The sequence below is a fragment of the Aotus nancymaae genome, unplaced genomic scaffold, assembly GCF_030222135.1.
Source record: "Aotus nancymaae isolate 86718 unplaced genomic scaffold, 86718_ANA_hifiasm-v0.15.2.pri h1tg000049l, whole genome shotgun sequence".
NCBI lineage: Eukaryota > Metazoa > Chordata > Mammalia > Primates > Aotidae > Aotus > Aotus nancymaae.
The window spans coordinates 32,998,353-33,025,837 of record NW_026988463.1 but is presented as its reverse complement, the minus strand read 5'-3'; the positions used below and the strand labels follow the sequence as shown (position 1 = coordinate 33,025,837).

Sequence of the window (27,485 nt, the reverse complement as noted above, 5' to 3'; positions counted from 1 at the left end):
GTGCCCGGCCAGTGCATCAGATTCTTAAAAGTATTTTCTGTCCTATAGAAGATCAAGAACCACTAAATCAAAAGAATTAGCCTGATTTTTAGCTTCCTGCTGCCTTTTTATTCAAATCACCCTTAGCCAGTACCTTTGCCCTCAAGAGGTTTTTTCCCCCCATTCACTTTCTGATGTTCAAAAGGAGATGTAGATTTCTAGGAGAAGGTTGATCTACATACACGGAAGGGGAATTGTCTTGGATTGTAGGCCCTCCAGCATCTCCTGGTTTAAGGTAGCATGGAGATAGATGCCTTAAGAAAGCTTTTAGCAAAACTGGTTTTTGTTTTGAGTCGGAGTCTCACTCTGTCACCCTGGCTGGAGAGCAGTGGCAAGGCCTCGGCTCCCTGCAACCTCCGCCTCCTGGGTTCAAGAGATTCTCCTCCCTCAGCCTCCTGAGTAGCTGGGATTACACGTATGAGCCACCATGCCTGGCTAATTTTTGTTGTTGTTGTTTTAAGTAGAGATGGGGCTTCACCGTGTTGGTTAGGATGGTCTTGAACGCCTGACCTCGGGATCCACCAGCGTCGGCTTCCTGGAGTGCTGCCACCGTGCCTGGCCAAAAGTGATATAATTTAAACGGAATAGGACAATAGGCCTGTTGGAAAGGAATCTCAAACATGCACTTCTTCAAGATGAGTCAGGGCTTCCAGTCATTGTAGGCTAAAGGAGCAGCGCTGTAGGTACACACACAGTGTCTGTTTGGCTGGTGTGCCTGTACTTTCTCAGCCTCACATCAGAATAAGAAAGGTCTGGCTCCCTGGCCCAGCATCTTCTGCACATCCTACAGTGAAGCTGCTATTCTGGCGAAATGATAGAGATTTCACTGATTCCGTGTTTTATTTTATTGCAGGAAAAAGCAGACCTTAGTGTTTGTGGAACATGGTGTGCGTTAGAAATTCTTGAAAGCATGCGATAAAGCAGTTTTTTTTTTTTTAAACTTTTTCATTTTCAAATTCACCATTGCCATGCTGTCTACATATTTTTTTTTTTTTTTTTTTTTTTTTTTTAAAGATGTGGTTTCACCATGATGGCCAGGCTAGTCTTGAACTCCTGACCTCAGGTGATCCATCCACCTTGGCTTCCCAAAGTGGTAGGATTACAGGCGTGAGCCACTGCGCCCAGCCGCTGTCTACATTTTAATGCGAGTTTGAACTACTCTTTGCCTGGCTCCTCACTCCTGAAGGAGTGGCAGCAACTTCACAGACTTTTGGAGAGGGAGCCAGTCCAAACCCTGCAAGTTTCAAGCAGGTATTAATGGCCAGTGCTCCTGTGCTGAATGTGAATGCTGCAATCCAGTGAAATGTGAGAGTCCTGATAGTAGAACTGTTATGCTGCATTTGATAACCTACTCACATTTTCCGCAGCGAGATAATAGTAGGGGAAAATGTTTTTTCTTTGTTTGAAAAATCAAACTGTTTAATTTCTTATCTGCCTAAGCCTCCTTAATTTTTTCCATTAATATTTCCTTTGACTTTGCTGCAGATATAACTACCATAGATTATAAGTCAACGTGGTACATGCCTAATTTAAAAATGATACCAATAACTTCTTTAGGCCTCTTCGTTATTATTTTTTTGGAAGTTTCACATCAAGCATGAGGTACATTTTTTTTTAATATTTTTTTTTCATACTGAGTCTTGCTCTGTCACCCTAGCTGGAGTACAGTGGTGCGATCTCGGCTCACTGTAACCTCTGCCTCCTGGGTTCAAATTCTCCTGTCTCAGCCTCCTGAGCCACTAAGACTACAGGTGCACATCCCCATGTCCAGCTAATTTTTTGTATTTTTAGTAGAGATGGGGTTTCACCATATTGGCCGGGCTGGTCTTGAACTACTGACTTCATGATCCACCCGCCTCTCCCTCCTAAAGTGCTGGGATTACAGGCATGAGCCACCTCACCTGGCCACATGAGGTAAATTATATCTCGATTCTTAATAGTTGAGATGTAAAATAACCATCTAACAAAAACAGCGCTTTTTTTCACCCAAGGCGCATTTAGGGACTAATTAAAATGCATGGCCAGGTGTGGTGGCTCACCTCTGTAATCTTAGTACTTTGGGAGGCTGAGGCAGGCAGGTCACCTGAGGTCAGCAGTTCAAGACTAGCCTGGCCAACATGGTGAAACTGAAAATACAAAAATTAGCCAGGCATGGTGGTGGGTGCCTGTAATCCCAGCTACTCAGGAGGCTTAGGCAGGAGAATCACTTGAACCTGGGAGGCGGAGGTTGCAGTGAGCCAAGATCATGCCATTGCACCCTAGACAAGACTGTAAAAGCAAAATCTATTTTAAAAAAATGAGCCTGGCACAGTGGCTGATGCCTGTAATCCCAGCATTTTGGGAGGCCAAGGCGGGTGGATCACAAGTTCAGGAGATGAAGACCATCCTGCCTAACACAGTGAAACCCCGTCTTTACTAAAAATACAAAAAATCAGCCAGTCGGGCCGGGCACGGTGGCTCATGCCTGTAATCCCAGCACTTTGGGAGGCCAAGGTGGGTGGATCACGAGGTCAAGAGATCGAGACCAGCCTGGTCAACATGGTGAAACCCTGTCTCTACTAAAAATACAAAAAATTAGCTGGGCATGGTGGCGCGCACCTGTAGTCCCAGCTACTCAGGAAGCTGAGGCAGGAGAATTGCCTGAACCCAGGAGGCGGAGGTTGCGGTGAGCCAAGATCGCGCCATTGCACTCCAGCCTGGGTAACAAGAGTGAAATTCCGTCTCAAAAAAAAAAAAAATCAACCAGACATGGTGGCGGTTGCCTGTAGTCCCAGCTACTAGGGAGGCTGAGGCAGGAGAATCGCTTGAATCTGGGAGGTGGAGGTTGCAGTGAGCTGGGATTGCACCACTGCACTCCAGCCTGGGTGACAGAGTGAGACAACGTCTCAAAATAAATAAATAAATAAAATGAGCATTTGCACCTGGGTGTGGTAAGATGCACTTGTAGTCCCAGATGCTCTGGAGTCCAAGGTGGGAGGATTGCTTGAGCTCAGGAGTTTGAATCCAGCCTGGCAAATACGGTGAGACCCCATATGGTGAAAAAAAAAATTTAATACAATTATAGGATTGCCAGACTCTACCAAAGAAAAAAATTTTAATTACCATCTAGGTGTCTTAAATGTTCTCTATAGAAAAACTGTCTTCAAATTGTAGTATACAGACATGGGAGGATTGCTTGAGTCCAGAAGTTCAAGACCAGCCTGGGCAACATGGTGAGACGCCATCTCTACCAAAAATTAAAGAAAAAGAAAATTTAGAATGCAGTATTTTGTAACATGCCTTAAGTTTCATATAATAGAATGTAAAATTACAATTGCATATCAGTGTAGCCATTTGTCTTCTGGAGGCATTCCCACCTTTGTATCTTAAAATGAAATACAAATTAGCTTAGGCCAACTACGAGTTTTTTTTTCTTTTTTCTTGCCTGCTAAATCAGGAACCCAACTTTGTACTGTCTGTCTGAACCACAGAGTGTCTAATTGTACGCATAGCGGGTGAGACTTTGGCCTCAGCTTCATGGTCTACACATGTGATTATGCTTTTACCCACTGCACCAGAATGCTATTTGGGCTTTAAAGTCAACCTATTCTAGGCCGGGCGCGGTGGCTCAAGCCCGTAATCCCAGCACTTTGGGAGGCCGAGGCGAGTGGATCACGAGGTCAAGAGATTGAGACCATCCTGGTCAACATGGTGAAACCCCGTCTCTAATAAAAATACAAAAAATTAGTGGCACGTGCCTGTAATCCCAGCTACTCAGGAGGCTGAGGCAGGAGAATTGCCTGAACCCAGGAGGCAGATGTTGCGGTGAGCCGAGATCACGCCATTGCACTCCAGCCTGGGTAACAAGAGCGAAACTCCGTCTCAAAAAACAAGCAAACAAACAAATAAATAAATAAAGTCAACCTATTCTTTAAAAAACCATCTTTATGTATTTATCTTCCTTGATAGTTGACAGAACACACTATCCATGTAAATAGGCAGAAGCTTCATTAGGGGCTTTCTATTACTGTTTTTTTATTTCTGCTTTCTGTGTAAAATTTGTCAGCTGGGCCAAGCGTGTTACCTCACACCTGTAATCCCGGCACTTTAGGAAGCCAAGGTGGGCAGATCGTTTGAGCCCAGTAGTCTGAGAACAGCCTGGGCAACATAGGGAGACCCCCATCTCTATAGAACATACCAAGATTAGCTGGGTGTGGTGGTGGTGCATGCCTGTGGTCCCAGGTACCTGGGAGGTTGAGATAGGAGAATCTCTTGGGCCCAAGAGAGCTGCAGTGAGCTGAGGTCGCGCCACTGTGCTCCAGCCTGGATGACAGAGAGAGACTCGGTATGTTTAAAAGAAAAAAAATCTGAGCTGTCAGATCACGCGTTCTCTCACTCCTTCTCTCTCCCCGCCCCCCTCTACCCCACTTTTTCCAACCATCCTATATTTTATATTAATGTATTTTTGTGTTTGGGCCCTGGTCTAGGCCTCAGACATTCCACAGCTACCTAGAGGACATCATCAATTACCGCTGGGAGCTAGAAGAAGGGAAGCCCAACCCTCTGAGGGAAGCCAGTTTCCAGGACCTGCCTCTTCGCACTCGGGTGGAGATCCTGCATCGCCTCTGTGATTACCGGCTGGATGCAGACGATGTCTTCGATCTCCTCAAGGTAATGCTTAACTGGAGAGCTTTCCCTAGAGCTATAAAAAGCCAGCAATCCGAAATGTAGTCAGAATGGAAAACCCGAAGATACGAAGCCAGAGTTTGGCTTGTGGTACTAGTCTTGGGGTTGTTCATTGCCAATAACACTGTATAGAAAACCATGATTGCTGTAGCCAAGGAAACGCCAGATGTACATCCCTATGGAAGTACGTTATTTTGGTCTAATTTCTAGTCTGGTTTCTTTTTGCTGTACGTGCACTGGGTCCCAGCTGCGATAGGTACAACCAGAGGACCGTGTTTGTTCTGTCGTCAGCCAAACCTGCAACAAAATTAGCCTCTGAATTTTATTTCCCAAGGTCTAAATTGGATTGAATATAATTGAAATTTCTGCTGAAATATCCCATAACTTGAAACCATATATGCTAGTGAAGTTCATCCTCTGCACACATCCACATGACAAAAACGTGTTGAAGAAGGAAGCTGTAGCCATCTCTGTCCGCCCCCTTGGTGTGGTTATCTGTTTTAGAAGCATATCCTAGAGATATGCATAGAGAAGCATATCCTAGAAAGTGCGTTACTGCTTTCGGTAGTAGAGAGGTTGGTTTCTAATCCTGTTCCATCATCAGTGATTAAATGTGGTGATGACTTCTCAGTTGAGCTCTGTGCATGGACACAAGACAAAAATCACTGTGTAATTTAGCACGGTCTTTGCTGAGGACCCAAGGACTTCAGTAGCAGTGAGAAAGCCAGTACAGGTCAGCCCCCGAGGTAAATTGGGAGCCCTGTCGCTGGAGCTCAGCTGGAATGAGAGGTCACGGGAGGTTACGGCTCGGCCGCCACAGAGGATCCCGTGGGCAAAGCTTGCCCTGTGCCCAACCCACCCGGTTCTTGCCTTTCGTGTGTACTCATATACAGCAGCAGCAGCTCCCAGCCAGTCTGGAAACTGCTCATCGAGACTGCTGTTGGGTTCTCTTTTTTGTGAAAAGGGACGATGTTGGGGAGTGCTGTAATGTTTCCATATCTTGTTCTTCAAAGTAGGTACCACCTTCCCATTGTATCCGTGTTTCTTATGCCGATCGAAAATTACATATAAGATACTTGGGGGCTGGGCGCGGTGGCTCACGCCTGTAATCCAAGCACTTTGGAGGCCAAGGTGGGCGGATCACCTGAGGTCAGGAGTTCAAGACCAGCCTGACCAACATGGTGAAACCCCGTCTTTTAAAAAAAAAAAGATACTTGGGCATTTTTAGATTTGAGGTGTTCCTTAGTATAAATTCAGAATCCTCATTTTAGTTTTTTCCTGGTGCGTTTTGTTCCCCATTTCCCCAAACCCCTTTTTCTTGTTCTGCCTAGGGTCTGGATGCAGACAGTCTCCGCGTGGAGCCACTGGGTGAAGACAATTCTGGGGCACTCTATTGGTATTTCTATGGAACACGAATGTACAAAGAGGACCCAGTACAAGGAAAAGCCAATGGAGAACTCTCTTTGAGCAGGTATGTTCTTTAATGTCAGGGCGTGCTAGCTACTGTATTAAAATGTGATTAAATGCATCAGAATTCTACAGCACATTTTTTTTTTCTAATGAAGGAATTCTCTAAGCATGTCTGCAAAGAGATGGTAAGAAGATACTTCATGCAAAAACGAAAAGGAATTAATTTTCTGCTACCAGAGGGGTTAAAGATACTTTTTTGATCTGAAGTTCTTGAGAGGAGGTTTTTGAGAAATGCCAGTCCTCCTACCACAGACTATTTTAACACAGCAGGTTTTCTCTCTGCAGTACAATCATTTCACTGCAGTAGCAGCTTTCATCTTTCATTGTCAATCCATGACATATCCGTTTCTACTGGAATCAATGATCTAGTTTATGAAACTTAGTATCCATCAGTTTAAGAACAGATCTTAAATGATGCCCGAAACATAAGCTCCACTAAGTAAGGAAGAGGCCACATTTCCATAGCATCCTACAATGCTAACCTCTTATTTAGGCTTTCTTTTTTTTGAGACGGAGTTTCACTCTTGTTACCCAGGCTGGACTGCAATCACGCGATCTCGGCTCACTGCAACCTCTGCCTCCTGGGTTCAGGCAATTCTCCTGCCTCAGCCTCCTGAGTAGCTGGGATTACAGGCACGCGCCACCATGCCCAGCTAATTTTTGTATTTTTAGTAGAGATGGGGTTTCACCATGTTGACCAGGCTGGTCTCGATCTCTTGACCTCGTGATCCACCCACCTCAGCCTCCCAAAGTGCTGCGATTATAGGCGTGAGCTACCTCGCCCGGCCTATTGAGGCTTTCTTATTGCGATGCTAGGAGCAGTGCTTACTCTTTGGAAGATATGAGAGCTTAAGCACATTTTAGTATTGTGAAATGTTAGTTCAGATCCATACTCTAATAATGGAAGGCTGGAAGTGACTCTTTCCTGTCACTGCTACATCTAATCCTTTTTGGTAATCTCATGGCCAGAAGTACTGTTTTAAAATCATATATACCATGCCAATCCTATGCCAGAACATTTCTCTTTAATATTATTTATTAGGGAAAGTGAAGGACAAAAAAATGTCTCAAGTATTCCTGGAAAAACGGGAAAAAGAAGAGGAAGACCCCCAAAACGGAAGAAACTACAGGAGGAGATTCTGTTGAGGTAAGAAAATCTTGTTAGTTATGGCCGTAGACCATCATGCCGGAAGGGACCTTCATTCATTTGTTCATTTTTCTTGATTTTGCCTGTGCCATGGGAGGCACATTGTTAAGGGAACCGGAAACAGAGTCCTCATGAAATTATCACGTGTGCAATACGGAAAAGGGAAGCCCTTCGTGTGTGAAAGCTGGCAAGTCACCTGCCCTCTGTAAGCAGGTTCTCTTACTAGACCATGGATGTGCATATAATGAGGATTATATTGAACAAGACCGTTTTTTCATTCTTCAGTTTTATATTTAATTTTAGCAAAGAAGAAAGCTACTTGGGGGATTTTCTTTTATATGTCATTATGTTTTAGGAAATTTCACCATGTGAATCTTGCTATAGTAGTTTTCAAAATCTGACCTATACTTTGTGAATACACTTTTTACATAAGGATCAGCTGTATCACTAAACCTACTGAAGTGAGGCTGTATTCTTAAAAATTCTGATAACTCAGGACAAGTGGCTTCTTCCCTTACTACTTAATCTAAATGCTTGAATTAGGCCAGATTTCACTGTGGTACTTTTTAACCACTAAGAAATATTTCTAGGAAATCAGATTAAGAATATAGATGACTCAGAACCTGATTTTTTAGAACTCAGTCAGCATCCATATAACTTTCCAGAAGTTCAGCTTCAGATTGCAGCTGTCTATTTCTTATCAGCGGCAAATGTCCTGTAATTACTTGTGTTTTGTGTATGCAACACCTGTTTTCGGGTTTGGTTAATTCCACACGTCCTTCGATATTCAGGAACCTGGGTGATACCTGTCACATTTTCCCCATAAGTATCAAGAATCACAGTAGCTTAGGGTTGGAATTGTAGAATCATTTTAACAAGTGTCCATGGACTTGTGCTACCCTCTACTGGTGATTTTTTTCCTTTGGAGCTGTGTGTGTGAGCCAGTATTTCAATATTTTTAAATTAAATTTAAAATTCAGTTTCTCATTCAGACTAGCCACATTTCAAGTGCTCAGCGGCCACATGGTTTGTGGCTACCGTATTATATGTACAGCGCTAATATAGAAAATTTTCATTCTCACAGAAACTTGAATTGATCAGATACTGCTTAAGTACTTGAAAACAAGCAGAAAGTCCAGAGAGTTTCCTTTCTTTTTCAGGGATACAAGTGAAAATGACTCTTAATGCTATTGCATTACACACTTTGCATTTTGTAATTTAATCTCCCACGCCCCTGTGAGGTAGGCACTGTTAATAGCTCCATTTTTGGGGGAAAGTTAATTAACTTTCCGGAAGTCACATTGTAAGTGGCACAGCTTGATTAGAGGCATTCCCACGGGGGAGCCCATGCTCTTAATCCCTCTACATTAGGTAAGAATAAGTTGTAATAGCCCTGCCCTCAGTCTGGCCCTGAATCAGGGAGGACATTGGAATCCCTACGGTTCTTTTTCCTTGCATGTAACAATTAACAATTGCATCTGTCTCCCTTGACTGGAGCAGTGATAAAAAACAAGAACAAACAAAAAAACAGTGCATCTGATTTCCAAAAACAAAGTTTTAAAAGTTACTGTTTTCTGGCCGGGTGTGGTGCCTCATGCTTCTTATCCCAGCACTTTGGGAGGCTGATGCAGGAGGATCATGAGGACAGGAGTTTCAGACCAGCCTGGCCAATATGGTGAAACCCTGTCTCTACTAAAAATACAAAAATTAGCTGGGCGTAGTGGCGGGTGACTGTAATCCCAGCTACCCAGGAGGCTGAAGCAGGAGAATTGTTTGAATCTGGGAGGCAGAGGTTGCAGTGAGCCGAGATTTGCACTCCAGTCTGGGCAACAGGGTAAGACTCCATCTCAAAAAAATAAAAATAAACAAATAAAGTTACTGTTTTCTTATGCATTGATACTGTTGTGATAACATTGGGTAGCTTCCCCTCTAGACCAGCATGCCTACATTCTAGTGTTCATTTATTCAGCGTTCCGCCTCCAAGCCTTGTCCCCTTAACACACACATACACTCTTTGTGTTAAATTAACTGGGTCTGCCATCCTGGAATAGCACAGAACCATTTTGGACCTGTCTTAGTTTTAATTGGTACCTCTTTTTCCTGTGTTTCAGTGAAAAGCAGGAAGAAAACTCCTTGGCATCTGAGCCACAGACAAGACATGGTAATGTTCTTTGCTGGCATTTAGAAAGAATTAAGTAAACATGATTTACTTATGGTAGGGTGTTGACTCTTAATCTTTTTCTAGAGCCACACAAAGTAAAGGTTATTGCAATAGCCTTACACCTACCCTTTGTACTGTTCTTCAGTTCTCTTCCTCACATCTTACCTTGTACCCAGCTCACCATCTGACTGAGGATTAAGATCAGAAGTGCCCCGTGTACTAGGCACAGTGTAATAGACACCTCAGTGTTGGGGTGAATAACCAGCTTCTCAGAGAGATGTCTTTTTAATGTCAGTGTTTCATGACACAGTGGTTTTCTTGTGGTTTACTACACACTAGTTTCCCACCTAGATTTTAATTTTGTTATCCAAATAGCATACATATGGGAGGCAAATAGCAGTTTGCAGTATCACAGTGTAGTTGAGGCAAGATAGACTCCACAAAGACTCAAAAACACTTCTGTCAGTAAATGTAATCATTTCTAGGTTGTGAATATCTATCTCGTTAAAGTCACAGTAGTTGTATTTGTATTGCCTTTAGGCATGTATTTTAGTTGTTAACCGTGACTTTAACAAGAAAACCAGAAGTATACATTGTCAACTTTAAAATTAAAAAGAGGGGCCGGGCGCGGTGGCTCAAGCCTGTAATCCCAGCACTTTGGGAGGCCGAGGCGGGTGGATCACGAGGTCAAGAGATCGAGATCATCCTGGTCAACATGGTGAAACCCCGTCTCTACTAATACAAAAAATTAGCTGGGCGTGGTGGTGCATGCCTGTAATCCCAGCTACTCAGGAGGCTGAGGCAGGAGAATTGCCTGAACCCAGGAGGCGGAGGTTGCGGTGAGCCGAGATCGCACCATTGCACTCCAGCCTGGGTAACAAGAGCGAAACTCCGCCTCAAAAAAAAAATAAAATAAAAAATAAAAATAAAAAGAGGCCCTTGCAGTGGCTCATACCTGTAATCTCACCACTTTGGGAGGTCGAGGTGAGTGGATCACTTGAGGTCAGGAGTTCAAGTCCAGCCTGGCCAACATGGTGAAATCCCATCTCTACTAAAAATAGAAAATATAGCTGGGTGTGGTGGCAGGCACCTGTAATCCCAGCTACTCAGGAGGCTGAGCTAGGAGAATCACTTGAATCTGGGAGGCAGAGACTGCAGTGAGCTGAGATGGTGCCACTGCACTCCAGTCTTGACTACAGAGTGGGACTCCATCTCCGGATGGATGGATGGATATAGAGAGACAGACAGACAATTTTTAAAAGGCCAGGCGCAGTGGCTCGCACCTGTGATCCCAGCTCTTTGGGACAGACAGAATTAAAAAGGCCAGGCACAGTGGCTCACACCTGTGATCCCAGCACTTTGGGAGGCTGAAGCAGGCAGATTGCTTGAGCCCAGGAATTAGAGACCAGCCTGGACCACATGGCAAAAGCCTGCCTCTACTAAAAATACATAAGATTAGCTGGATGTGCTAGTGCACACCTGTAGTCCCAGCTACTTGGGGATGCTAAGATGGGAAGATGGCTTGAGCCCAGGAGGCAGAAGTTACAGTGAGCTGAGATGGTACCACTGCACTCTAGCCTGGGCAATAGAGCAGGACCCTGTCTCAGAAAAGAAATTATAATAGGTCTCTTTTTTGACTCCCTTGTGTTAATCGTGACCCAAGGTAGAAACAAAATTGAGAATAAATAAGGAAAAGGCCCTCATAGGCTCTCCTGTAGTGAATCCATGCCTTTATTTTCTAGGGTCCCAAGGGCCGGGCCAGGGTACTTGGTGGCTCCTATGCCAAACGGAAGAAGAATGGAAACGGGTCACTGAGAGTTTCCGCGAAAGGACCTCCCTTCGGGAACGGCAGCTCTACAAGCTCCTCAGTGAGGACTTCCTGCCTGAGATCTGCAGCATGATCGCCCAGAAGGTGGGTCAGACTCCGCTCGGCCCTCCTGTGCGAGGCCTGATGCCACATGGTTGAAGGCTTGTTCATGAGGCCTCCGCAGTACACCCCACTGTCCTGGAAACAGTGCAGGCTTCCATCCGGTCTGAACGCCATTGTTAGAATGGGACCTGTGCCACCCCCTGTCCTTCATGTGGGTCCTGTCATGTTCTCCTTCCCCAGGAAGTCCTCAGTGTCTACCCACCTACCAGTACTGACAGTGGCTTTTCACAGGCTGGAACCCACTTTCCTTCTCCCATACACTCCTCGGAAAACATTCCGTGAGCCCCTGTGTAATGCTGTAAAACAAAAAGAACGTCTGATCGGTTTGCCTTTGTCCTTGTAGCTCCATTGCCAGCCCTTTGCCTGGCTCCACCTGGTTTTGTCCTCTTCACCAGATTCAGGGCAAGCTGTAGTTTCATAAATGATATGCCCCATATTGTCAGGATGTACACCCTACTTCATGACATCTTCAAACATCCTTCCCCATCTTCTTTTTTTTTTTTTTTTTTTTAAGTCTTCCTCTGTCTCGTAGGCTGGAGTGCAGTGGCATGATCTTGGTTCACTTCAGCCTCTTCCTTTTGGGTTCAAGCGATTCTCCCGCCTCAGCCTCCCGAGTAGCTGGGATTATAGGCACCCACCACGACCACCACCACGCCTGGCTCATTTTTGTATTTTTGGTAAAGACAGGGTTTCACCGTTTTGGCCAGGCTGGTCTAGAACTCCTGACCTCAAGCAATAACACCCGTCTCAGCTTGCCAAAGTGGTGGGATTACAGATGTGAGCCATACAGGTATAAGCCACTGCATCTGGCATTTATTTATTTATTTATTTAGGACAAGTTCTCTTACTTTGTCACCCAGGCTGCAGTGCAGTGGTGCAGTCACAGCTCACTGCAGCCTTTACTTCCCAGGCTCAAGTGATCCTCTCATCTCAGCCTCCCAAGTAGCTGGTCCACAGGTTCGTGCCACCACACCCAACTAATTATTTTTTCCTTTTTTTGTAGAGACAAGGTCTTGCTATGCTGCCTAGGCTTGTCTCAAACTCCTCCTCAATCCATCCTCCTCTCTTGGCTTCCCAGAGTGCTGGGATTATAGACATGAGCCACTGTGCCCAGCTTTTATTGTTTTAAGACAGGGTCTTGCTGTGTTTCCCGAGCTGGAGTACAATGGTACAGTCATAGCTCACTGCAGCCTCAGCCTCCCAGGCTCAGGTGATCCTCTCTAGTAGCTGGGACCACAGGCGCATGCCACTGTGCCTGGCTAATCTTTTAATTTTATCTATGCATAGGGTTTTCCTATGTTGCCCAGGCTGGTCTTGAACTCCTGGGCTGAAGCACTCTTCCTGCCTCGACCTCCCAAGGTGCTGGGATTACAGGTGTGAGCCACCACACCTGGCCCCCCTACTTTACCCATTTGAATACTACTCTCTCAAAAGCCTTACTCAGATGTCACTATGGCCGTGAACTGTCCTTGTCTCCCCTAGCCTTTAGGACTTTTGTTCCTTAATATATTTCTTTATGCTTATATCTTTGTGAGTTCAAGCTTCTTCACCTCAGGGACCATGGCTTACTCATCTTTTAAATAGTCACACCACCTAATATCATTCCTTTTCTTGTTTTGGTTTTTTTAGACAGAGTCTCACTCTTTTACCCAGGCTGGAGTGCAGTGGTACAATCTCAGCTCACTGCAACCTCCACCTCCTGGATTCAAGCAATTCTCATGTCTCAGCCCTCCAAGTAGCTGGGACTATAGGCATGACTGGCTAATGTTTTTTATCTTTTTAGTAGAGATGGGGTTTTGCTATGTTGGCCAGGCTGGTCTCGACTCCTGGCCTCAAGTGATCCCTCCACCTTGGCCTCCCAAGTGCTGTGATTACAGGCGTCAGCCACCACATTTGGCCTGGCTTGCCTTTTCTATGTTGTTTGGTTGATAATTATTCAGTTTGCTTATTTCATATCAATAATAATATTTCTGATTATTAGTACTTGTTAATAGAGGACCAGAAAGATATGACTACTTGCTAGTGAAATATGAAGAGAAAGTATTTATACATCATCACTGCAGTGCCTACAGGGAGGCAGACATGTATTATTTAATTTATTGTGGATCTGGTAATGTGTCTAACCCTTAAGCAGGTTGATTAAGGGTTAGACCTTAACCCTTTTGGGGAAGTCCCAGAAATTTACCTTTCTCACAGAAACTTATAAGCAGTGCTTCGAGACTTCCACTGTCATGTATGATCCAGAAAACCTCCATTTCCCATCAGTGAACTTAAATTCTTGTACAATAATTATATTCCGTTTTTGTGATCAGCAGTTTACTCCAACTGTTCTTAAAGTAACTATAGTGTAAAGAGATAGTTTTATGACTTTGTGTAACCTTGCATATGATTCTATTGATATGACCAGTCATGGCACATTAAATTATCTACAAATACACTCAGTCACCTTCAGCCTTCTTTTATCATTTCTGCTTTTTTACTGCAGTGTTCAGCCTAACATTTTTGGGGATAGAAGAATTAAGGGGAAAAAAAACTTAAAGCATAAAACTGATGATTTTGATTAAAAAATTGAAGTGTTAAAAAAATTGAAATGTTGATTCTTATCAAATGAAGAAAAATTAAAAATTAAGGTAACCCTTAAATAGAGTAATCTTTAAATATAATTTTCAAGAACAATGAATTTGGAAACCAGAAAGAAATAATGGATTTGATATTTTCAAAGAAATAGATAGTACTTTTAAGTTCAGAAACATCAGTGAAGTCCTATTAACCAGAAGAATAGTATAATAAGAAAAATCTAGGCCGGGCACGGTGGCTCACGCCTGTAATCCCAACACTTTGGGAGGCTGAGGTGGGCGGATCACTTGAAGTCAGGAGTTTGAGACCATCCTGGCCAACATGGTGAAACGCCGTCTCTACTGAAAATACAAAAATTAGCCAGGCATGGTGGTTGCGTGCCTGTAATCCCAGCTACTCAGGAGGCTGAGGCAGGAGAATTGCTTGAACCCAGAAGGTAGAGGTTGCAGTGAGCCAAGATCGCGCCACTGCACTTCAGCCTGGGCAACAAAACAAAGCGAGACTGTTTCAAAAAAAAAAAAAAAAAAAAATCTAAATTGGGAAGTAGAAAATCTTAGCAGGCTAATAATTAGAGAAGAAGTGTTTTCACAGAAGGATCCCATCAAAAGCTCCAGAATCTGGCTGCACATAATGGTTCTTGCCTGTAATCCTAACACTTTGGGAAAATGAGGCAGGAAGATTGCTGGAGGTCAGGAGTTCAGGACCAGCTTGGACAGCATAGTCATGACACATCTCTTTTTTTTTTTTTTTTTTTGAGACGGAGTTTCAGTTTTGTCGCCCAGGCTGGAGTACAATGGCGCCATCTCAGCTCACTGCAACCTCAGCCTCCAGGGTTCAAGCGATTCTCCTGCCTCAGCCTCTCAAGTAGCTGGGATTAGTGGCAGGCGCCTGCCACCACACTCAACTAATTTTTTGTATTTTTAGTAGAGATGGGGTTTTACTGTGTTGGCCAGACTAGTCTCAAACTCCTGACCGCAGGTGGTCCACCCACCTCAGCGTCCCAAAGTTCCGGGATGACAGGTGTGAGCCACTGCATCAAGCCTCTATCTATTTTTATAAAAACAAAAAAGCCCCAGAATGAGTTGGATTTATTCACAGGTAAAGTTTTCTAAGCCTTCAAGGAAAAGATAACTTCCAAACATTTACAAAATGAAAGAAATAATTGGAAGCTACTGTGTTCTGATACAGGTATCTTTGAACGCCAGTCCTGATAAAATTAAACATACTATATACAATAATGCCCAAGTAACCACATTTTGGTCAATGACAAACCACATATACCACTGTGGTCCCATAAGATTATAATCTAGCTGAAATATTCCTGTCATCATAGCCATTATGACGTGGTACAATTACATTTCTTTTTACGAATATAGTGTAAGCTGGTGGGGTGCGGTGGTGTACACCTGTAATCCCAGCACTTTGGGAGGCCGAGGCATACAGATCACCTGAGGTTCAGAGTTTGAGACTAGCCTGGCTAATACGGTGAAACCCCATCTCTACTAAAAAGTACAAAAAATTAGCCGGCTATGGTGGCACACGCCCTTAATCCCAGCTACTCGAAAGGCTGATGCAGGAGAATCTCTTGAACCTGGGAGGTAGAGGTTGCAGTGAGCCGAGATCCCGCCATTGCACTCCAGCCTGGGCAACAGAGTGAAACTGTCTCAATCAATCAGTCAGTCAATAAAGTGTACCAAAGGGCATTGAGCTTATAAGGTCTAAAGTAGTGTACTGGAATGTCCTAACCGTCACATTCATGCCACTCAGTCACTGACTCACCAGAGCAACTGCCGGTCCTGCAAGCTCCATTCGTGATAAGTGCCCTCTCTCGGTGTGCCAGTTCTGAAATCTTTTATACTGTATTTTTACTGTACCTTTTCTGTTTATGTATGTTTAGGTACACAAATACTTTACCATTGTGTGGCTAGGATTCTATGTAGTAGGCTACACCACCTAGGAGCAATAGGCTATATATCCTGTAACCTGGGTGTGTGGCAGGCTGTACCATCTAGAGTTGTGTGTAGTAGGCTACACCAGCTAGGAGCAATAGAGTACACCCCATAACCTAGGTGTGTAGCAGACTGCACCACCGAGGGTCGTAGTAGGCCATATCATCTGGGAGTAACAGGCTGTACCCCGTAGCCTAGGTGTATGATAAGCTATACCATCTAGTCCTTGAATTCTGTATTGTTGACAACCTAACAAAATTACCTAAGAATGTGGTTTCTCAAAATGTATCCTCAGTGTTAAGTGACACACGACAGTCTGTCAGGTAATTAATACTGACACGTGAAAGCCATCTTTTACTGAAAGAGTAATGCTTGAGACTATATTACTGGTCATATTGTTTTGGAAGCCTTGTCCAGTGTAACACAATAAAGAAGAGTAAGATGCAACATTTGAAAATGTTGACCTGGGGCCGGGTTTGGTGGCTTATGCCTGTAATCCCAGCACTTTGGGAGGCCTAGGTGGACAGATCACCTGAGGTCAGGAGTTCAAGACCAGCTTAGCCAACATGGTGAAACCCCATCTCTACTAAAAATATAAAAATTAACCGGGCATGGTGGTGGGCGCCTGTATTTTCAGCCACTCAGGAGGCTGAGGTAGGAGAATTGTTTAAACCCAGGAGATGAAGTTTGCAGTGAGATAAGATCACATGACTCTGCTCCAGCCTGGGCAACAGAGGGAGACTCCATCTCAAAAAAAAGAGAAAGTACAGAAACCGGGCAATGGAAGAGGGCTTAACATGCCATGTGGAAGAGTCTGGAGCTTTTCTTTCAAACTTACCTGAATTATGGCCGTGCCCTGTCCTGTCCTGTCCCTTAGTGAGTTGTTTCTTGATGTCTTTCCATCAACATTTTTTTTTTTTTTTTGAGACGGAGTTTTGCTCTTGTTACCCAGGCTGGAGTGCAATGGCACGATCATGGCTCACTGCAACCTCCGCCTCCTGGGTTCAAGCAATTCTCCTGCCTCAGCCTCCCGAGTAGCTGGGACTACAGGCGTGCGCCACCATGCCCAGCTAATTTTTGTATTTTTAGTAGAGATGGGGTTTCACCATGTTGACCAGGATGGTCTCGATCTCTTGACCTCGTGATCCACCCGCCTCAGCCTCCCAAAGTGCTGGGATTAAAGGCGTGAGCCACTGCGCCCAGCCAACTTTTTTTTTTTTTTTAAGAGACAGGGCCCACTGTATTACCCAGGCTGGAGGGCAGTAGCATAATCATAGCTCGTTGTAACGTTGGATTCCTAGGCTCAAAGGATCCTCCTGCCTCAGCCTCCTACAGGCACACACTACCATACCCGATTTTTTTTATTTGTTTTTAAAGTGGGGTTCACTTCAGTTTTCTTATTAGTAAAATGAAATGCTATCACTTGACAGAAGTTTTTGTGGGAATTAACCCATGTCAGTGTATAGAGCCTAGTATTTGGCTATCAAAAGACACCACTCGTCCTCCTGTTATTTATGTTGATGGATAATTGATGAGAAATCTTGGTAGAAAACTAAAGCCACATTTTTTAGCAAAATAAAGGCAGTTAGAGCATCAGAAAATTTGATACTTTTTTGTGAAGGTATTACACGATTGTGCTCTAAACTTGGAAATAATAATCAGAAGGTAAGTCCTCCTGTGATGACCATATAACAGTTTAAGTAAACCTTTTTTTAATAAAAGGGGATGTAGATACTGGTAGAGTTTGTTGCTCATGTTACACAATATACAGCTTTATAAACTTTTTTTTTATAATTATTTGTAGATAACAGTTTTCCTTTTAAAGTCATCATAATGTGTTTATGCTTGTACTCAGTTTTTAGCTAAAGGAAAACTTAAATGTGTGTTAATGTCTGAAATCTGTTCTGCATATAGTGGGTTTTACAAGTTACAGTTGCATAGTCTGTTACGGTTTAACTTGCCACTTTAGAGACAAGCTGTGCTGTAATACACTAGATTACTAAGTGCTTTCAAGAGTTATTGCCTCCATGCTAGGCGCGTTGGCTCATGCCTATAATCCCAGCACTTTGGGAGGCTGAGGCAGGCAGATCACTTGAGATTAGGAATTCAAGACCAGCCTGGCCAACATAGCGAAACCCAGGTAGGTAGCGAAGGCAGCGAAACCCAGCCTCCACCAAAAATACAAAAATTATCTGGGTATAGTGGTGCCTGTGTGTAGTCCCAGCTGCTCCAGAGTCTTTATAAACGTTAATTTCTCAACAAGTAAATTGACTAAGGGTATATAGATGGTTTACAAAGAAGGTGATGGGAAAGTGCATAGGGAAACCTTCATCCTCTGTATCAAGAAGCGATTTTCTCTTTGGGAACTTTTCTCTGATTTGTCAGGTTTGAAGTGAAACTGACATTGGTGGTTTTGGTACTGTCCTGGTAAACTGGCATAATCTCTTTGGAAGACAGTTCCCTGACAGTTCCTTTACTGTAGTTAAAGTTGAAGAGATCTTAGGAGAGTCTTGAGGCTTAGAAAATAATTGCTATCCCAGTGCTTTGGGAGTACAGGGTGGTACGATTGCTTGAGGTCAGTAGTTTGATTCTGCAGTAAGTTACGATCGTGCCCCTGCACTTCATCGTTGGCGACAGAACAAGAACCTATCAAAAAAAAAAAGAGGTTATAGACATTTCAGGAAACTGCTGGGGTCTGTTTTTTGGGATTAGTACTTAAAGGAGGTCACAACAGCATTTGATAATTGGGCTTGTATTTGCACTAGGTGCTAGTCATTCTCTATCTTTGAAACAGAAAACCTCTCTTTGCTGACTCATTAAATATATCCCCATGGCTTTGCAGTATGTTCAAGTTGTATAAACCACCCCTTGTCATTTTCCATCCTATAATTCCTTACCTCATGGATTGAGTGGTGCCAGGACCGACCCTGGAGAATGCAGCTTTTTTAGGCAGAACCCACGGAAGTTATGTTGTCTTAAGGGAAGGCCTGTGCTCGCCACCTTTTAATGTAGATTACAGTTGGTGATGCCATGGGGCTTGTTCCTCACAAATTCCAGAACTTACATGTGCTGATAAGCCTTGGCCTTCAAAGTAGTTACCTAGATACAAACAGTTCTCCATTCTCTTCCTTTGAAATGTCCTGCGGGGACTGCCTTCCAGCTGGGTGCATTTCCTCAGCACTAGCATTCTGCTCCCTGAGCCCTTTCCCCACCCCTGCTCACTCCCTGGCCTCCCCTCCTGGGCAGCTGCTCTCACTTCACTTCTGCCACTGCGCCGCCGCCTTTGCCTGATGGCCCACCTGCAGCTGCTCCTGATGCCCCCTCCCAGAGCCGCCCCTTCAGCTGAAGGTGATAAAGCATGGCTTTCTCTTTGTGATTTGGGAAGATAATTTTTTTTTTAACTGTTAAGGGAGTTTCTTGCCAGTGATGCTTGTTATGAAAGACACTTGGTGGTCTCCAAGTTTTTCATCTTATTTTTTCAAGAATAAACTGGCTTATGTCCCTACACAGCTGAGCAGAGGTTTTCCCTGATTGTCGTAAGGAACCCTTTTGCCCTGACCCATGTGCCTCATTGGCCACTTTTTTACTGGCGGCAGCAGCAGCGTCAGTAGCTGAGAGCGCCCTAATCTGTCTTTTCCTTTCTCTTCTTCACTTCTAACTATAGGGAAAACGTCCACAGCGCACAAAGGCAGAGTTGCATCCTAGGTGCATGTCTGACCACCTGTCCATCAAACCCATCAAGCAAGAGGTGAGTGTTTGTGAGAGTAGTGAGGAGCTTTCCTGATGAAAGAGACAGACTCTTTTCATGTATTTCCATTCCTGCCTGTTTATTTTCCTTTACTTCATTTTTTCTCTAAACCCCAAATGTTTATTGAGCATTCTTGTGCTTAAGATGCATTTCTAGAAAGAGAAAGAATTACAAAAAGATGACATGAGGCCCCACTTTTTGGTTCTTAGAATCTCCTGAGATGGTAGGCATGGCCACATTTAATCTACTAGAGATGAGAATACATTCTGCAGTAGATATATGTATATTAGCAGTTCACAGATGCAAAGGTAGGAGGATTTAGAGCTGGCAATGAGAGGAGAATTTGAATAGGCAGAGCCATATTTGACCTGAGTCTTGAGATGGCTAGTATTGACAAAGCGGGAACAAAGAGGGTGGGAGAAGTAAGGCAGAAGGCATCCCACGCTACAGGAATAGTAGAAACAAGCACAGAGACAGGAAATTACACAGTGTGATAAAAAAAACAGTGTATATTAGAGCCGGGCACAGTGGCTCACACCTGTCATCCCAGCACTTTGAGAAGCCAAGGCAGGTGGATTCCTTGCACTTAAAGAGTTTCAGACCAGCCTGGCCAACATGGCGAAACCCCATCTCTACAAAAAATACAAAAATTAGCCAGGTGTGGTGGCACGCACCTGTAATCCCAGCTACTCGGGAGGCTGAGGCAGGACAGGAGGCAGAGGTTGTAGTGAACTGAGATTGCACCACTGTACTCCAGCCTGGGCGACAGAGCGAGACTCCAACTCCCAAAAAAAAAGAAAACATGAGAGTCTGTGGCTGGTTTGTTGTTTTGCTTCTCACTGGAGACGTAGCATGGACCCAAAAAGTGTCCAGGAATGAGCACGGGTCTGTGTGATCCCTGGTGAGATGAAATACTTAGGTGTGAAGGCCTTGCCGTGGAGTGTAGGTAATCACGTTTCTTCTAAGACACAAAGCAAAAGAGGACGTCCCTCTTTTCAGAGGGCAGGGAAGTGTTTAGGTCACATGAGAGGGCATCACGTGGGAGTTCGAGATAGAATGTCAGGTGAAGAAAGAATGTTTGGTGCAACCATTAATTATTAATGAAAGAGTTTTCCAAGCAGCATTCCAGAGCCGACCGGCCATTTTCATTTTGTAATATAGCTTAAGAGAAGTTGAGTGCCCAGCTCAGGAGCCTGAAGCAGGAGATTTACTTGAGCCCAGGAGTTTGAGACCAGCCTGTGCAACACAGCAAGACCCCCACCTCTGAAAAAAAACATACTTAAGTGATTTTATCACATCACACTGTAGGAAGGGACAACATTGTTGGATTTACTGAGATTTGAAAATTGGCAAGGTGAGAGTCCAGTGAGCCATAAGAAACCTCGATTGCGCCGGGCTTGGTGGCTCACGCCTGTAATCCCAGCACTTTGGGAGGCTGAGGCGGGTGGATCACAAGGTCAAGAGATCGAGACCATCCTGGTCAACATGGTGAAACCCCATCTCTACTAAAAATACAAAAAAATTAGCTGGGCATGGTGGCGCATGCCTGTAATCCCAGCTACTCAGGAGGCTGAGGCAGGAGAATTGCTTGAACCCAGGAGGCGGAGGTTGCAGTGAGCCGAGATCGCGCCATTGCACTCCAGTCTGGGTAACAAGAGCGAAACTCCGTCTCAAAAAAAGAAAGAAACCTAGATTGCTGGTATTAATGTTTGAATGTGGAGTCAAAAAGGAGAGTGAAATACAGGAAGAAGCCAGGAATAAGGAGAGGCAAAGGGGGAATTCAGAAAGCCACCCTCATCCTGCTTCCTGTTCCATACAGCTTCTAGGAAGCACACGGCGATTCCCGCCCACACACCTTCTAAACTGCTTCCATCTGCTCTCTTCCTTTTAACCGGAGAAGGCTGTTCTCCATTATCTGTTGATCTCACTGGGTTCTCTCAAGTTCAGACTCAGCGCTGGCCAGTCTTCCTATTCTGTCTACTTGTAACCTTCGATCTCCTTTGAGCACTCTTCCATCGAATATTTAAACAGTGCAGTGATCATAGAGAGTTTTGAGTTAAGGGACAGTAGTTTTACTCTGAACCATGTCTTTGGATTGTCACGTTTCCTGGCTCTTAAAGTTCCCTCCTTCCTTTGAGCTCTTAAATTTCACGGCTCTTAAATTGAAGTGACGACAGGATGGTCTGTTACAGAGATCTTGTCAATAACTCAACATTCTACCTTGAGCCCTGAAAAGGGAAAGCGAATTTGTAAATTCGTATTTACTTCAGTCTGTTTTGATTTCACCTTTGTCTCTTTTTAGCTCAGAGATGTGTCTTGCCCCGTGTGTAATTACGTGGGGGTTAACAAGTCTATTAATGACTGACCTCCCTTCTCCAACATCCTTTTTCTCCTAGTACTCACTAATTTTGGAACGGCCTTCAGTCCTGGTATCCAGCCGTGTTCTCACATGGTTTTCTAGCCTGGCCTTGTTGGGGTCTATGCTATCTTATTACGTAGGCAGTTCACACCTCCTGGAAAGCTCCCTTTTTTATTTGCTGTCCACTGTCCTGAGTGTTCCTAGATGCCCTAGCCTGCAATTCAGATTGCATAGCAGGCTGAATAAACTGGAAAGTTCTTCATGGCTCCAAGCAAAGCTTTAACAGCAAACACTAAAATTTCTTGTTTTATTCTTGGCAGTATTGGAGCTTTGTTTTCTTCTACTCTTTAGTCTGAACAAAAAGAAACAGCAGTATTATAGAGACTAAAATTATCTGTTGCGGTCACCGATGTCCTGGAGAAAATCCTAGTAGTGACATGAGTTTTTAAGCATGGAGGCAGAGTTTATGGCCTACATTGGTCACTCGGCAGTCCAAATTTACTGCCTCAAAAAGACATTTATTTAGTTGTGACTTCTGGGGCAAATATCAGTGAGGGGCGAGCGGCTGACTGAACTCCAGGATTTGGCGAGCAGTGGTTATTTTTGCCCGGTGACTTCGGTCATTGCTGTTGCTAGGGAGCTGTTTGTTGAGTGGTAGTCTCAAATGTGCTGGCTAGCAGGGGGCAGGGGTGCCAGCGAGTCTGATACCCGCCCTCAGAGAGAGGAGTGCGTTGTAAGGGCACAGCGTATTGGGCATTGCTAAACCCAGGAGTTCTGTTGAATTGTCCTTTACTGGATTTTAAAGTGGTGTTTCTCATTAGCGTCTCATTAAAACCCCCCCTTGAGCCGCGCGTGGTGGCTCACGCCTGTAATCCCAGCACTTTGGGAGGCTGAGGCAGGCGGATCACCAGAGGTCAGGAGTTCGAGACCAGCCTGACCAATATGGTGAAACTCTGTCTTTTAAAAAATAAATAAATAAATAAAAATTTAAAAACCCTTGATTCTAGCAGGCCTCTTATCTGTAAAGCATTCAGACACCAACTTCTATCCCATTTGCAACTGCAACTGACCTCACTTTTTAAAGAAAAAAAATCTCAGCACAAGACAGTATCAGATTTTTTTAACTGTAGGTGTATTTTTGCCTGGTTGGTTGTCGTTCATGTGGTCATGCTGGTTCTTTAGTCATTGAAACACTGCCAGAAAGTGAATCCTGTTTTTCAGTGCTGCTTTCAGCAAGACTTGCTTTACCGGGCACAACCTAGTGCTGACAGTTAGCACAGAAATTTTAAAACAGACTATGGTGCATAACATAGAGTTTTTTTCTCAGATGTGTATAATGGCATTTAGGTAGAATTGTTTTTTTCTCAGATGTGTGTAATGGCATTTAGGTAGAATTGTTTTTTTCTCAGATGTGTGTAATGGCATTTAGGTAGAATTGTTTTTTTCTCAGACGTGTGTAATGGCATTTAGGTAGAATTGTAATCGTTGAGAATTTACATCAGATGGGAAACTGCTAAAATGGTAACCCATGCTGATGAAAGAAAAAAGCCCAGGGAAGTGAGGCAGAAGTCTCCCGCTAAGCAGGACATTTTTGCAGGTGCAGGGCCGGGCTGGAGAGGGGGCTGATTCTGGAGCAAGTGGTCTGAGACAGGTGGAGCAAGAGCTCGAGGAACAGATGGCATCAGCAAGGGCAGGAGCCACCGCTGGGTGTGGCTGGTGCAGGCTCCCACCTGCCTACCACATCCTTATAGAAAATGTGGAGAATACATGTAGAAAACTAGAAGACCTGGTAATCCCATGACTTGGAATCATTGCTATATTTACATTTTCACATACTCGCTTCAGGCTTTTCCTCTATGCCTTCATTACAAAATGGATTCTGTTGAGCATTATTCTGTGACCCATATGCCCTTTTCTCTTTTTTTGAGATACTTTGTAATCACTATATATATATATATATATATATATATTTTTTTTTTTTTTTTTTTTTTTTTTTTTTTTGAGACGGAGTTTCGCTCTTGTTACCCAGGCTGGAGTGCAATGGCGCGATCTCGGCTCACCGCAACCTCCGCCTCCTGGGTTCAGGCAATTCTCCTGCCTCAGCCTCCTGAGTAGCTGGGATTACAGGCACGTGCCACCACGCCCAGCTAATTTTTTTTGTATTTTTAGTAGAGATGGGGTTTCACCATGTTGACCAGGATGGTCTCGATCTCTTGACCTCATGATCCACCCGCCTCGGCCTCCCAAAGTGCTGGGATTACAGGCATGAGCCACCGCGCCCAGCCTGTAATCACTATTTTAAAGAAACATTCATACATTTCAAGAATTGTTTAAATTCTGATATCCAGATTTAAGCATGTGAACATGTGGTGAGATTTTTAAACATGCAGTCAAAGCTATTCATAATTTGCTGTACCACCAGCCTTAAATTACAGTTACTTTGGGGCATAAGTCAAATGGTTTAAACTGTGAGCCTGTAACATACCTAAGGAGTACCTTCCTATAGTGTATGTTACTTCTTCATGTAAAGGTCTTTTCACTTGATTTTCTACGTCACCTGGCTCTGGAAGTCACTACTCGTGGGCTTATGGTCCAAAGAGAAGGAAGGGGACAGATAATCCCGGATTGGTCAAGTGATATATATAAGGGGGGGATATGTACACACATATATACACACAGATATATGCACATTTCTATTTGTGTGTGCATGCATTTATGTGTCTATGCATTTATGTAGAACTGGTAGACATACATATGCATACATACGTGTGTGTGTATATGGATGGCACAGCAGAAGGGAACACAGTTCTAGAAGTGCAAGCCCTCCGGAAACAGCATATTCTGATAAATCCCTTCTTTAGGAGGGCATTGATACGGTCTGGCTCTGTGTTCCCACATGTGAGGGCAGGGCCTGGCGGGAGGTGCTGAGTCAAGGGGTGGACATCCCCCTTGCTGTTCTCATGATAGTGTGTGAGTTCTCAGGAGATCTGGCTGTTGTGACGTGTGTGGCACGTTCCCATTCGTGCGTGCACACTCGCGCTGGCTGTCACTGTCTCCATCTCTCCTGCCTCACTGTGGTAAGGGGTACTGGCTTTCCCCTTGCTTTCCACCAGGGTTGTAAGTTTCCTGAGGCCCCCAGTCATGCTTTCTACACAGCCTGTGGAATTGTGAGTCAAACCGCTTTCTTCATAAATCCCAGTCTCAGGTAGTTCTTTATAGCAGTGTGAGAATGGACAAATACAGGTATCGTTTCTATCACTGACACCACAGGTTAAGTTATATATCATGCCATCTGCAAGTGACACTGGAGGCCATAGAATAAATGCAGAGGCATCACAGTGAATCCCACTTAATGCAAATAATTATATAGACCAACACTTCTCTACAAATTTAGCTTGGATTTTCTTCTGATAGCCAGTTAAATACAGTTTTAATTTTGTAGGTTAATGGTGAAGGTTCATATACTGAAGTTAATATGTACACCTAGCATTGCTTTTCAGTCTAAACTTGTCCATGTACGCAGCTGAAATCAGTTACAAGGCTTGGCCTGAAATGCTAGGAGAACCTCTTCAAGTAGTTTTTACAGGCATTAAATTTCATCTTGAACACCGAAGTCATCATACATACAGGGCAAAGTCAGAGCTTTTATAATTGCATTTATTCTTCCATTTACCTTTAAAACACTTATGTAGTTGAATATTTAAAACAATTCGCCGGGTGTGGTGGCTCACACCTGTAATCCCAGCACTTTGGGAGGCCAAGGCAGGCAGATCACGAGGTCAGGAGATCAAGACCATCCGGGCCAACATGGTGAAACCCCATCTCTACTAGAAATACTGAAAAATTAGCTGGGTGTGGTGGCGCACGCCTGTAGTCCCAGCTACTCAGGAGGCTGAGGCAGGAGAATTGCTTGAACCCAGGAGGCAGAGACTGCAGTAAGCCGAGATTGCACCATTGTACTCCAGCCTGGGTGACAGTGTGAGACTACATCTCAAAACAAAAAAAAAAACAATTAGAAACAGTGAGCATGTTATGGTTACAGGCCTTCAGTCAGTCACCTTTGCAGATAAAATGCCAGCAGTGAGTGTTACTCACTGGCCCAGGTAAGAGGTTTGACACTGACCGCCACCTCTGGGAGATGGTGTTGATCGTCCTCACATGCTTCTCCATTAATGGTGCCATCTTTCCTGATTTGCCTGAAAGCCCATCAGTTCTCCCCGATCCATCCCATCCGTCTCTTCTGCTTCCTCCCTCCCGGGTAGGAGTTTTTCCAGCAAACAGTTTGTCGGAAGAGAGAGCCATTCGGAGGACTGTTTAAACTCAGTGATTAGGCAACCCTTTGCATACGGTCTGCAGTAAACTGCCATGCCTTCATTTACACACCCTCGGTATCTCTGTACTTGACATTCTGACCTGGATGAGAGGTGGTATTAGCTTTTGGGAGTCACACAATGCTTCAGCCAACCGTATGTCTGTACCCAGGAAGACGTCTTCTCCCTGTTGAGTAAAAAGAGCATGGTCTTTCTGTTCTGCCACAGTGATAACGTTCCTGGCTCCAGTCCTGGTTCTTGATGTCCTTCATCACGGAATGTTACCTTCTGGCCATCTTTCATGCCTTTGTCAAGATGCACTTCTAGAATCTTCCTCTCTGCAACTATCTTCCTTCTGTTGCAGCTTTTACATCTGTCTTTAGGGCTCATCATCCCCTGTGGCCTCGACACTCCATGTACACAGATTGAATTTGCTGAACCCTTCTGGGTCCTACCTGATGAATTCTTGTTTGCGTTCAAGATTACCTTGGCAATCAGCACAGCAGTATCGTGTTCCTTTTGTAGCACCTCAGGCTTCACATTTGTCACAAATCACAATCTTTTGCCGAGCCGCGTTTCTTCTGGCACTGTTTTATAGATCTCCTAAGGGTACTGAGAGCTGACGTTCGACATTTTTACCCTTTCTCTCTGTATCCTTTCTTTTCCTCCAAAAAACTTACCCGAGATGTCCGTGGGGGAGTGAGAACTGCCGCTGGCCCCAGCCTCTTTAATTTTTGTCCTCCTTTATCATAGAATTCCCTTTCCTCTATATCAGAGAGAACGTCTCAAGGTTGAGAAATCTGTTTAAACATCTCTTTCATTTGGATTCTTATCAGGGTGGCACTTCAAGGGCATTTCTAAGCCTTTGTTAGTTCCTCCTGAGTAGCATTGAGTTTAACTCCAAAATATCATAGTGAGTGGTTTCTTTCACCACTTTCTTTCTTTCATTTTTTTTTTTTTTTTTTTTTTTTTTTGAGACGGAGTTTCACTCTTGTTACCCAGGCTGGAGTGCAATGGCGCGATCTCGGCTCACCGCAACCTCTGCCTCCTGGGTTGAGGCAGTTCTCCTGCCTCAGCCTCCTGAGTAGCTGAGATTACAGGCACGCGCCACTGTGCCCAGCTAATTTTTT

At 44.2% G+C, this 27,485-nt stretch overlaps 1 protein-coding gene across 3 annotated transcripts in view; it reads left to right on the top strand.

The window, feature by feature from the left end:
• Positions 1-27,485, top strand: part of LOC105718502 (chromatin remodeling regulator CECR2) — a 202,566-nt gene that overhangs the window by 135,453 nt on the left and 39,628 nt on the right. For 2 of the 3 annotated variants that reach the window (XM_064362804.1, XM_064362803.1), the window contains exons 3-8: positions 4,506-4,689; positions 6,036-6,175; positions 7,217-7,321; positions 9,433-9,482; positions 11,225-11,394; positions 19,603-19,686. In XM_064362804.1, coding sequence (XP_064218874.1) covers positions 4,506-4,689; positions 6,036-6,175; positions 7,217-7,321; positions 9,433-9,482; positions 11,225-11,394; positions 19,603-19,686 — 733 coding nt within the window. Of the gene's footprint in view, positions 1-4,505; positions 4,690-6,035; positions 6,176-7,216; positions 7,322-9,432; positions 9,483-11,224; positions 11,395-19,602; positions 19,687-27,485 lie in introns of those variants that run through there. The other variant, XM_064362805.1, reaches the window with a different exon arrangement.